At 45.7% G+C, this 12,828-nt stretch overlaps 1 protein-coding gene across 1 annotated transcript; it reads left to right on the top strand.

Annotated features, from left to right (window-relative positions):
• Nucleotides 1-6,871: 6,871 nt before the first annotated feature.
• On the top strand, nucleotides 6,872-12,468 carry LOC119817678 (small vasohibin binding protein). The gene is made up of 3 exons (XM_038335037.1): nucleotides 6,872-7,016; nucleotides 7,396-7,545; nucleotides 12,113-12,468. Exons 2-3 carry the CDS (start codon nucleotides 7,432-7,434, stop codon nucleotides 12,197-12,199), a joined length of 201 nt encoding a protein of 66 aa, XP_038190965.1. The 5' UTR covers nucleotides 6,872-7,016; nucleotides 7,396-7,431; the 3' UTR covers nucleotides 12,200-12,468.
• The last annotated feature ends 360 nt before the right edge of the window (nucleotides 12,469-12,828 follow it).

Genomic DNA, 12,828 nt, shown 5'->3' with positions numbered 1-12,828 from the left:
CTAGGAGGCAAGAACACTCCCAAAGTCTCTCCAACATTTCACATCCTTTGTATCACTTTGGTTACTGGGAAACAGTCTGGAGGGGCTGGAGAAATGGTTCAGCTCTTATATGCACTGCCTGCTCTTGCAGAGAGGACCTGGGTTCGATCCCAGCATCCAAATGGTAGCTCACAACCATCTGTAACTCCAATTCCAGGGGATTCAATGTCCTCTTCTGAACTCCACAGGCACTAAGCATGTACCTGCCATACATACATGCATGCAAACACTCATACACATAAAATAAAAAAAAAATTTTAAAAGCATAAAACCATCGTGGCGCTTTGGTACCTGATGTTTTCCAGGAATGTGGCATCACACACATTTTCCATGCTAACATGTATTCTTCGACCAGATTCAGTGTTCCAACACAGACCTGTGAGAATTTTAAAAAACAAATTAAATATAGTAGGTTGCTTAAACATTGTTACAAATGACAGCGGGTTGGCGGCTGGAAGTAGGAGGCTTCGTCCGAGGGGTAGCAGTGCGGTCTTCAACTAAGTAAGAGTCTGAGTAAAAGGAAGCTGCTGAAACTCTTAGGCCTTGCCTTTCCTAATTTTAAAATAGAAATGTTTTACAGTTTCACAACCAAATTGCCCTAAGGAAAGGTCAAAGCAAATTAATTAATTAATTAATTTTCTTGTTTTCCTACAATCCTGCCTTCAGTAGAATGTATCAAGTTTTTAAAGTTTTTACCAATTTGATAACGAAACTGTATTTCTTAGAATTGGATAGTCCCTTGTGCTAATCTGTACTTCTTTGATTATTCATTTATTTGGTCCTTGTCAATGATTTCCTCTGTATTTTGCTGGGTTTTTTTTTTTCTTTGACACATTTGTTTCTTAATAGCTTGCAAAATTCTTCATATAGTAACCATTTTTTTCCCATGATACAAGTTGCAAGTATTTTCCCTCAGAGTCAGTTACATTGTAAGTTTGAACTAGTTTGAGTTTTGAAACTTCTAAGTCAGAAAAAAAGAAGGAGAGGAGGAAAGGGTCCCAACAAACGTTCTTTGCCCATGTTGAGCAGTTTAAGAAGACCCCAGGTACCTATAACTTCGCAGTCACCCAGTTCCGGACCCAGCGGATGGTGAGGGCAAACTGCCTGCCTGCTGAAATATTAATAGCACTGCAGTGTTAAGTAAAAGTCTTCAGACAGAGCCACCCCTCATTCTTGTCACTTGCTGTGGGGCTCCTAAGTGACAGGTAACCATTGTTCCTTTTTATCCCTTTTTAAGATGTTCTTTGAAGCTGGACAGCAGTGGCGCATGCCTTTAATCCCAGCACTTGAGGGGGGGTGTGCAGAGGCAGGCTGATCTCTGTTAGAGGCCAGTCTGGTCTACAGAGCTGGTTCCAGGACAGCTTGGGCTCTTACACAGAGAAACCTTGTCTTGAAAAACAAAACAAAGATGTTCTCTTTGTAAAAGGAAAGACTATTTCTCTACATTCATGAGCTTGACGATCCTGAGAAATTTAAAGAACTAGACAGACTAAGAAAAGAAGGGAGACGGGAGAGAACTCACCACATTTGGGACGCGAGATCCTTGTCCTTTAGTGGTAAAACTGGAGCCTCCTAGCTGGGAATACCATCTCCCCACAGGCAGGGTGATCCAACATCAGCCAAGAATGCCAGGAACATCCCAAAAGACGGGTCTGGGAAAAGTTCATATTCTAGACTGATGACCAGAGCTTCAAAGCCAAGAGCTCCCTCTGCCCCACAGATGGCCTTCTGGCAGTCCCTAAAAACACACAAGTCACGCCCTGTCTGCCCATCCCTGATAAAGCCAGGGTGTAGAAAGGAGAGGCTCCCCAGCAGCAAGGGAACTGTCTACTGTCACGGCAAAGAAAGGACTTTTCCTCCAACTCTCTTTTCCTCCAGTGCCTGGTACAACAGTGACTCCTGCAATTTGACCCCATCACCCCTTTTCTTAAAAGCTTGCTCTCCTTTATTTCTCAACCAGTACAGATGAGAAGATCCGTGAACGGAACCGGAGCCCGTTGTGTAAAGGGAAATAAGGCAGACTCAGGAAGTCAATACTGCTCATTTCCACCTATGTGTGGGATTTACACTTAAAGGTGTGTGTGTGTGTGTGTGTGTGTGTGTGTGTGTGTGTCTCAGGGGTCATGAAAGTAGAAAGGATTCCATGGGAGAGAAGAAAGAAACCATAAAACTCAGGGGGAGAGCAAAGTAATACAGGCAACATAAAAGCAGAGGAGGGGGAACTGCAAGAAGGGCTCGGGATATGTGGGAAGGCACTGGGGGAGGGGGTGAGTGAGGATAAACTATAAACATATACACATGAAAATCCCATGAGGAAACCCATCACTCTGTGTGCTAACTTCAACTAACTTTAAAAATTAGAAGGTAGGCTTCAAGACACCCGCCAATCAGCCCTACCCTTTAGCCCATGGCTTTATCTCCAGCTACACCTTGATGCCTGCTTGCACGCTTTCAGAAGAGCAAACTTGCTTCCTGCCCCTCCTGTGTTACACCCTTCCTAACTGGCTTACCCTCATACCACCCAGGACTGTATTCATTGCCATACAAACTATGCACTTTGACTTTTAGAAAGATGTACTCGTCATACATACTTCCTTGGGTTTTGAGTCTAGCAGATGTTGGTGGTGGCCGGCACCAGGTCCCCTGTTGAGAGCTGACCTGTCTTCCAGTTTCAGAGTAGCTGAGACTTTTCAGCAGGCTTTAGGACCTCAGCAGCTCTTTGCTTACTGTCTGAGAGTCTATACAAAGGCTTGGCAGCCTATTTAGTCCGTGGGCATCCCTAGAGTTCACCATAGGTCGTGCTCTAAGGAATCAAGTTCTGAACCTTCTTTACTACATACTCCTCCAAGATTCCCCACTGGAAACCTAGATGCAAGAAAGCCTTTTCTTCTCCTGGATATCTGCCTGAAAATTCTTGTGTTGAAGGGCTTGTCTCACACTCTGCTTTGGGTATGGAGTGGTGTAGTGATTAAGATACTGGAATTCATCCATCTGGCAAGGCTCTAGGTTTCCTCTCTGGCGCACACACAGACATACACACACACACACACACACACACAAACACACATACAAACACAGACACACATACAAACACACACACACACAAACACACATACTCCTTACACATTCATCACTCATTTGTGTTAGGAAACTTCAAACTCCTCTCTCTTGAATATGTAATAGATTATTATAAATGTTCTCACCCTAGAACACTACAGCTTACCTCTCCTATAGAACTATGCATTGGCAGTCATAATTAGCCTTTGTGTCTGTCCCTTTGCTCAAGTTTTAATTGTTTTGTTTTCAGACAACATCTCACTACATAGTCCAGGTTGGCGTCAAACTTGTAATCCTCCTACATCTGTCTCCTGAGTGATGGGAGTACAGCCATTCGCAAAATCAGGCCCTACCATGCTTCTTTGCTTTAAGGGGTAAATGGACAGAGTTCTGGACTTCCAGCTAAATAAATGTGGTTTCTTTGAACACCTCCCTAGTCCCCTAGCTACTAGACTTTTCAAAGGGCATTTCTTGTCTTTTCTCCTTTATTTGAGGCGGAGTCTGCTGGGTAGCCCAAGCTGGCCTCCGACTTGAGACCCTCCTGAGTGCTGTGATTACAGCCTCTCATCCCGGCACCTGGCTCTTGTACTTTCTCCTGTGATGTATAAATATCCACTGTTGAAATTTCACAAAATACAGAAAAACTCAAACAAGATGAATATAATCCCTACTAATAAAATAAGATGTATTAACAATTTTGGTGTGCTTTGAAATCCCATTTTCTGTTTTGAAACTATAAAACAAATACTGTAGTTAGACAATATATGTTCTTTATGGCTTTTAAAAATTTAGTATGCTAAAGCACTGTGTGTGTGTGTGTGTGTGTGTGTGAGAGAGAGAGAGAGAGAGAGATCAGAGGTCAATGTCAAGTGTCTTCCTCTATTGAACTCCACCTTATATTTTGAGACAGTCTCTAACTGAACCTGGGCCCACCAAAGTGCTTAGGTTGCCTGGTTGTCATGCTTTGGGGATCTGTCTGTTTAGAAAGCATTTTATTATGTCATAAAACTTTCTTCTGTGCCATTTTAATGGTTGTCTTGAGTTTTATTATAGCTACCCTTTCGTCCATCCTTTTTGTTTTTGTTTTGAAGCAGGGTCTTTCTACATAGCCCTGGCTGGCCTAGAACTCACTCTCTGTAGAGCAGGCTAGCCTCAAACTCACAGAGATCAGCCTACCTCTGCCTCCCGAGTGCGAGATTAGAGGTGTGCGCCACTATGCCTCGCTCTTTCATTCATCTTAATTCCGATGATAAAATGTTGGCTGTTAGCCCAACAGTGGTGGTGCACACCTTTAATCCCAGCACTCGGGAGGCAGAACAGGCCAGCCTGGTCTACAGACTGAGTTCCAGGCCAGCCAGGGCTACACAGAGAAAAAAATTTAAAATGTTGGCCAGTATAGTGTTTTCCCCTTATAAATACTGCTATTTCTGACTATTTGCTTAGGACAACTTCTTAGAAGTGAAACTGCTTAAAATGGTTGGAGTCAACCCTTAAAGCTGGGATAAAACCATTTTACCTTTTTGCTCCCCTCTAGGAGGTGTTGAGGATTGACTTTAGGGTCTCACACACACTGTGGCAGGTGCTCTACCACTGAGCTGCATCCCCAACTCTCCTCTTCCTTTTTTAAGACAGAGTCTCAGTGAGGTGCCTTAGGCTGATCTTTAACTCACTCTGTATGTAGCCCAGGCTGGCATTCAACTTGTGATCCTCCTGCCTCGGCTTTTTCAGTGGTTGGGATTAGAGGAAAAACATTTCAGTCATTTAAAGTCTATATACAAAAGTGTTAACATTGCTATACACTAACTCTCTAGGATTTTGTCTTGTAAAGTGAACTCTATACCCATAGAACAATAACTCTCCTTTCTACTCCCCCCCTTCTCTGGAAACCACTCCCCACACACACACCCTGGCAGTCACCCCCACCCCCCAGCCCAGCTCCTGGCCCTTTCTGTTTCTTAGAGTTTGACTACTTTTGATACCTTGTATAAATGAAAGCAAGCAGTAATTAATGTGTATGTGTATGTGTGAGATTATGCCCATTTTTAAGGTTTTAAAATCTAATGCAGAATTAGCCTCCCAAGACAATATAACAACTCACACTTAGACTGAAAGTACCTGAGAGTCCTTGTAGACTCCCCACTGGATGCTTAATGTGTAGGCTTGGGAGGTCTGGAATTTGCTAGGTAGACCAGACTGACCTCAAATACACAGAGATCTGTTTGCCTCTGCCTTTGGAGTACTGGGATTAAGTGTGCACAGTCATGTACAGAAATCTTTGCCACTTTGACAAAGACAAAGAAGCAGCTCTGAAGGGATCTGGAAGAGGGGGTGTCTGGAGGTGCCATGCCGGGCCGGGAAGGTGGCAAAAAGAAGCCCCTGAAACTGTCCAAGAAGCAGGCCAAGGAAATGGATAAAGAAGATAAGGCTTTCAAGCAGAAACAAAAAGAGGAGCAGAAGAAACTGGAGGAGCTAAAAGCCAAGGCTGAGGGGAAGGGACCCCTGTCCACAGGTGGAATTAATAAATCTGGCAAAAGTAAGCTGTTCCTCATATCTAAGATGATGGTGACCCTCTTCCATTCTTATTTAAACATCTGGATTCCCTGCCATAACATCTTTGCCATCTACAGCTAGAATGAAGTGTTATCCTGGAATCTGTTGTACATTGTAATAAACTTTCGTAAAAAAAATAATAATAAGGGGGGAGTGGGAAGGAAATGGGAGGAGGGGAGGAGGTGGAAATTTTGAATGGTATTATTTATAAATCAATAAAAAATACTGAATAGGAAAAAAATAAAATAAATAATACAATGGCTCATTGTCTCTAGTGTTCAGCAGTTCCTACCTCAGCTGTGAATTTAAAGTAAACCCAGTCTGGAATCCTGCCAGAGCCTGCTGTTTCGTCTTTGTTGTACTCTGAATTCTGTATCACTTTGAATTAAACCAACTCATTCAAAGGGGAAAAAGAAGAAGGAGGAGGAGGAAGGAGGAGGAGGAGGAAGAGGAGAAGGAGAAGGAGAAGAAGAAGAAAGCTTATTGGTACATGTCTATAGAATACATCCTTATTATGAGTACTAGGAACTTAGTAATGTAATATTCTAAGAAGAGTGCCAGGAAGATAGGAAGACCCAAAGGGAAGCAAATATTGCTATTACTCTGGATCCTCCTCTACCTTCTCTTCTTTAGTCAATTCTTGCTAATATAACAAATGAAACGATAGCTAGAAATTTTATTTTACACCCCTTTGATTATCCATGGTGTCTTTCTCTTTCCACTACTCCTCTCCCCAGCTCATAGAGACCCTCGTGCCTATGCCTCCCAAGTGCTGAGATTAAAGGTGTGCACCTCTAGGTCTGACTATGGGCCCTGTATTTAAAATGTTTTTTTTTTCAAAGCTTTCAAACCACGGTGGCAAACAGAATAGCATTTGATCCTCCTTTAAAAAAACCGGTAAATCAGGAAGGAAGCAATCAGCAATCCTGACTTTTTGGATTTCGAACCTGATGCTCAGAATTCCAGTGCTAGCCAATTCCAATCCCAGGAATCACATTTCGCCCTTCAAAGTCTTGCAGTTGTCCCAGAAACTAGAAGCCGGGAAAAGCTTTGGTTACTTGTAAGAACGTCCCTGCCACAGGTCCCTCCCCTCCCACTTCCAGGTCCCGCCCTCCAGCCACAGACCCCGCCCTACCCGCCTCCGACTCCGCCCCTCTCAGTCTGGCCACGCCCAGGTGAGCTCTCTGCGCGCGCGCAGTGGCTCCTGCGGGTGGGACACCTTAGGCCGCGGCCCCGCCCTCCCCGGCGCGGCCCGCCCAGTTCAAGGGCAGCGGGGCTGGGTGCTCCGGTCCCGCGGAAGGGGAAGGCGAGGCTGATCCCCGCGTGGGGGCTGGTCTGCGACGTGGCGGAGGCCGGGAGCCCGAGACCGGGTAGGGAAGGGCGCGGACCCCCGAGCCGCCATCTTGCTGCGGAGGGGCCGGGAGGCCGGGAGGGCGGGGCTGGCTGAGGGCGCTGCCGCTGACGGAGTTGCTAGCCCCTCGGCCTCAGAGACCCGGCCGTGGCGCACGCCCCCGGGTTGGAGCTGCTTTCTCGGTCCTTCTCATCTGCTGCTCACCCGGTGTTGGTAGGGAAAGGCCCAGGAAATGACTGCTGTCCCATTGTGCAGGAAACTGAGACTCCGAAGTGAGGAGACTCGGCTAGCAACACACAGCGAGGTGCTGGCAGTGGGACTCCAGGGCACCCTGCCTCGCTGCCAAGCGAGGGAGTTGGGAGAAAGACTAGCAAGCCCTTCTCTTTTTGTACCACCAGGTCAGAGCTGACCAAAAAGCATTCAGAAGCCAAGCCATGGATCCACCTGCCCGGAAAGAAAAATCCAAAGTTAAAGAACCTGCCTTCAGAGTGGAGAAGGCTAAGCAGAAATCTGCCCAGCAGGAGCTGAAGCAAAGACAAAGAGCAGAGGTGAGACTGAGGAGGGGCTCACAGTGCCTGTGTCAGCTGGAGAAGGTGCTGGAAGAAAACAGCAGAGAAAACTTTGCTAGGGGTCCCTGCTTGTCTCTAGGCAGGACATTTCGGGGAAGAAAGGCCATCGAGGTCTAGAATGGTAAAGTGGAAGCCGAGAGTCACAGGCCAAGTTAGTGTCAGGATCCCCACCTGTACCACCAGGTCTCTAGGTGATTCCTGGCACCGAGCTTTTGTGCTAGCGATCTGAGGAACGCGTGAAAAGAGAAGAAGCGGCCGCGGAAAAAGGAGGGATGCGGGAGAGGAGGGAGAATATGAATAAATGAATGGATCAGAATTCATGAAATGCCAGTGTGTCCTGTGACCCGGCTACACCTGTGCATTTGGTGGGAAAAGTAGCTAGTTAGTGGGTGAGTGCCTGCGCCTGCCGCAGAAGCCTGACTCCCTGAGTCTGTTCCCCGGAATCCATGTATAGGTAGAAGAGAAAGACTACAGGAAACTGTCCTCTGACCTCCACATTGTCGTGGCGTGCACGCACACACGCGCGCGCACACACACACACACACACACACACACACACACACACACACCACCACCACCACCACCACCACCAAGTTTTAAGCGTCTGCTCCTAACCATGTAAAGGCCCAGGCTTTGAGCCCACCCCTGTGTTTCTTTGTTCTCTCAACACTTAAGCGTTTTAAGGATAAAAAGCTTTAAAACGTTTACATTGCCAATGAACCATATCCAGACGTGAATATTTTAATATTTAGTATCAGGAATAAGCTTGCTGGTCTTTTCTGCCTCTTGGTTGCCCGTGTTTTTGAGGAATTTTAAAATACAGCTTTCTCCGACTGGTAGTGATCAGTGGGATTGAATTTTCATAGAATTTTCTTAAGATAAACAAAGTCACATAAGTTAGTTTACTGTCCCCTTTGACCATTTGTCTTACACCTTTTCTCTATCTCCATGGGTAAGCCTTTTTTATTTTATTTATTTTTTTCAAGAGAGGGTTTCTCTGTATAGCCTTAGCTGTCCTGGAACTCACTTTCCTGGAACTCACTCTGTAGACAAGGCTGACCTCGAACTCAGAACTCAACAATCTGCATGCTTCTGCTTCCTCCTGAGTGCTGGGATTAAAGGTGTGTGCCTTTACCATCCAGAGACTACCCCCCCTTTTTTTTAGATGCATTTTCATTCAAATAGCTGAATAAATTATCTGTACATTTGAGCTTTGTTTGCATGGCTCTTTAGAGCTGTTCATGTTACTCTTGATCTGTTTTCTTTGTTCTTTATAGTCTCTATAAACTTTTAAAAAAGATTTATTGTTAATTATGAGTGTGGTAGGAATGTGGACAAGAGTTCAGGTGCCCATGGAGGCCATAAAAGTGCATCAGATGCTCTAGAACGGAATCACAGGTGGTTATGAGCACTGACAGAGGTGCTGAGACTCAAATCAGGGTCCTTTGGAAGAGAAGCAAGGGCTCTTAACCACCGAGCCCTCTCTCCAGCCCCTGAACTGCCTTATTCAGTGTTCACCCGTCCCTCCCGTATGGATATTGTAATTATTTACAATTTTGCTTTTTACAAACATTTGTGGTGAAGAAAACCTTTTAGGTGCTTCTTGGCATCTATGCTAGGATTTCTGTCAGGTATGACCAGAGAAATTACCAGGTGCCATTTCAGTTTTCTTAGACATTGCCAAATAACTTTCAGAGGGATTCCTCAAGCTTGTACTTCTGTTGGTCGTGTGAGACACTTCTTGTTCCTTTTGGTCTGACAGTTGATATTGTCCAACTTTGTTTACTGGATCCGTTTATTAAACAGATGCCCAGCTGCTGCACAGCATATGGGCTTGAGTGAGACACATGACAGGACAAGGCAGAACAGTTCCTGCCTTCATAGAGTGTGCATTCCAGTAATCATAATAAACTCGGGAGCATGTCTGAATTTCCCTTGCACCCCAAAGTCTCCCCATGGCCTAAGGCAGGGCATCTGAAAGTTGTGGTCCTCCGTTCTATAAATAAATATGCGCTTTCTTTACTCAGGTCCAAGATGATCTTAATTGCTTTGTGCTTTAGCAGACAGTTCAAGGGGAGCTGTAAGAAACAGCCCCAAACTGTTCTGCGCACACTGAAAGATAGATGTGGAGGGCATTGTTCCTGTCCCTGCTGGCTTCCACTCATTCTTCCCACATGACCTTGGAAAACATACTTCTGAACACCACTTCCTTGATGCCTCTTTGGTAAAATGAGGGTGGTGGTATCTACCTCACAGTATCGTAAGGAATAGAAATTACATATGGAAAGCACTTAGCATGGTGCCTGGCGCACAGAAGGTGTTTGACAATCAGCAGTGATCACGGTCTAGAGACACCATGCTTCCAAGCCGATGTGCTCTTACCATGTGGACTCAGAGGGACCAGCTGGTTGTATCCAGATTTGCTTGCTGAGGTATCAGATTGGGTGTGCATGCTGGCAGCAGCTGGCACCTGTTAGCTCCTCTATGTCAGCCTGAGCCAGGCCTGCACGTGTGAGCGAATGCTGAGCAAGTGTTACTATTTCCCACTTAGCCTTTGTGAATCCTTCTGGAAAAGAAGTGGGGTGACCGAGTCCGGCCATAGTAGGGACAGACCTCTGGTCAGATCAGTGCTCCCTACTTGGTCGCCTCTTGGTTTTACCTGTCATGTAAGGCTTGAACCCAGAGTCTATATGTGCCTGTGCTCTACCACTGAGCTACACCTCCAGGCCCAAGCTACCATTTGCTCCCCCAACAGCTGTTTTGCTATTTTGTCTGTGTTCCCCAGAATGGAATGGAATTTCCCTTAGGAATGTGTCATCACCTCCTCAGGAGGAAGGGATAAGAATGCCATATTCCAGAAGGGAGGCATGCCATGCTTGGGGATGGGAATTTGTTATCAGTTGCAACAGCACATCACACTGCTGTGATCCTTTCCTTCTAGGCCGAACGTCTCACTCCTTAGCTCAGACACCCTGGACATTGTAAATCTCTGTATGCCCTGCTTATTTCCCCCTTTCTCCTGCCATTCTCTTTCTGACTGGAAGGTCTCCAGAACACACTTAATATGCCTGTCAGTCCCAGAACAGAAAGTACTATACAGATCACAAAGGCTGGCAGGTGTCAAACCTACAAAGCAGAGACTGTTCTGCTTTTCAAATATATTATAAAGTACACATGTAATCATGTGTGGTATAAGAATAAACACCCTCGTTATCTACCACTCAGCCTAAGAAACTGAACTTGAAGCCAAGCCCAATGGCACACACTTGTAGTCCCAGCATTTGGGAGGCTGAGGAGGATCAATAAGTACATGAGTTCAAGACCAGCTTAAGTAACATAGTGAGGCCTTGTCTCGAAGGAAAAAAAAGGAAAGGAGAGGGCTGGAGAGGTGGCTCAGAGGTTAAGAGCACTGGCTGCTCTTCTAGAGGTCCTGGGTTCAATTCCCAGCAACCACATGGTGGCTCACAACCATCTATAATGAGATCTGGTGCCTCTTCTGGTGTATATATGTTAATAGAACATTGTATGCATAATAAATAATCTTTAAAAAAAAAGGAAAGGGGAAAAAGAGGGGAAATAGACCAGTAACTTGGAAGTTCCGGTGCTCACTTCTGGTCATGGGCCCATTCACATAAGCTGCTTTGTTTAATTTTATGCTAATCATTCCTTTGCTGTTCTCTATGAACTTACTGCCTGGCCTGAAACTCTTTATGTAGACCAGGCGGGTCTTGAACTCAGAGATCTTCCTGCCTCTGCCACCAGAGTGCTGGGATTAAAGACTTGAGTCACCACACACAACTATTTTTTTAAGATTTATTTTTTAACCATTATTTATGTATATTTGTGTTTGCCTGGAGCATGGGTGCTGGGACCTGAACCCCCCAGTCCCATGGTAAGAGCAGCAGTGCTCTAACTGCTGAGCCATCCCAACTTCTATCCCACTTTTGCCTCTCAGATTTTGTTTTCTTGAGGCGTGGTCTCTACTATATAGCACTGCTATTCTAGAACTCACTATGTGGACTAGACTGTCCTCAGACTCACAAAGGTCTACCGGCCTCTGCCTCCAAGTGCCTCTCAGATACCTTTATTTTTATGAGTGTTTTGTCTGCAAGTATCTCTGTGAACCAAGTGAGCAATGCCCATGGAGGCGATGAGGGCATAGGATCCCCGGGAACTGGTTAAAGGCAGTTGTGGGTGCTGGGGACCAAACCTTTCTGGCCATGGATTGGCTCTCCCCTGGACATTTTTTTTCTTGCTACATTTATGTATGTGTCATGGAACATGTGTGAGGGTCAAAGGACAACCTCCACCATCAAGCTTAAAATGTTTTCAAGATTCTCTCTAGTGCATGGCCTGCACTAGGCCATGTTCCCCCTGCTGCCTCCCTTGACTTCCCTCAGACCTGTCAGGTTCTGTCCTCTAAAGACCACACCCTCACTGCTGCTCGCTCCACTCCCTAACAGAAGCTGCTGTCCTCTTCTTGTCACAGCCCCTCCTGGTAGAGATGCGGCTTCTTCCACTGCTAATGTATCTGTTCTCCCCTCAGATCTACGCTCTCAACAGAGTCATGACAGAGCTGGAGCAGCAGCAATTTGACGAGTTCTGTAAGCAAATGCAGCCCCCTGGGGAGTGAGCCGGCCTGCATAGCCTGCGTAGTCTGAGGAACTGGAGCCTCTCGGAACTAAACAAGACTTGTGGAGAACTCTGCACTGAACTTTCTGTAGGTAACTTTCACCACACTGGTTCCTCCTCTCAGAACTGGCCCAGTGCTTGCTGGGTAGACTTTTCATCTGGGACAGCAGATTTTTTTTAAAAAGGCCTTTTTTCTACTGTGCGAGAAAAATCATTGTTTCTAGTGAAACTGTGCGTCTTCCCTAAAAACAATAAAATGCAGAATGTTCATTTGTTCTTACTTTTGGGTGGGAATGGCTGCTCACAGAAAATGGAATAAAGAATGGAGAGGGGGCTGGAGAGATGGCTCAGTGGTTAAGAGCATTGCCTGCTCTTCCAAAGGTCCTGAGTTCAATTCCCAGCAACCACATGGTGGCTCACAACCATCTGTAATGAGGTCTGGTGCCCTCTTCTGGCCTGCAGGCATACACACAGACAGAATACTGTATATATAATAAATAAATATTTTTAAAAAAAGAATGGAGAGGGTAAGGGCTCGAGGGATGGTTCAGCAGTTAAGAGCACTAACTGCTCTTGCAGAGGGCCCAGGTTCAGTTCCCAGCATCCATATCCAACATTTTACAACCACCT

This window comes from Arvicola amphibius, chromosome 6 (genome assembly GCF_903992535.2).
Source record: "Arvicola amphibius chromosome 6, mArvAmp1.2, whole genome shotgun sequence".
NCBI classification, from domain to species: Eukaryota; Metazoa; Chordata; class Mammalia; order Rodentia; family Cricetidae; genus Arvicola; species Arvicola amphibius.
This window is presented reverse-complemented; position numbering and strand designations above follow the sequence as displayed.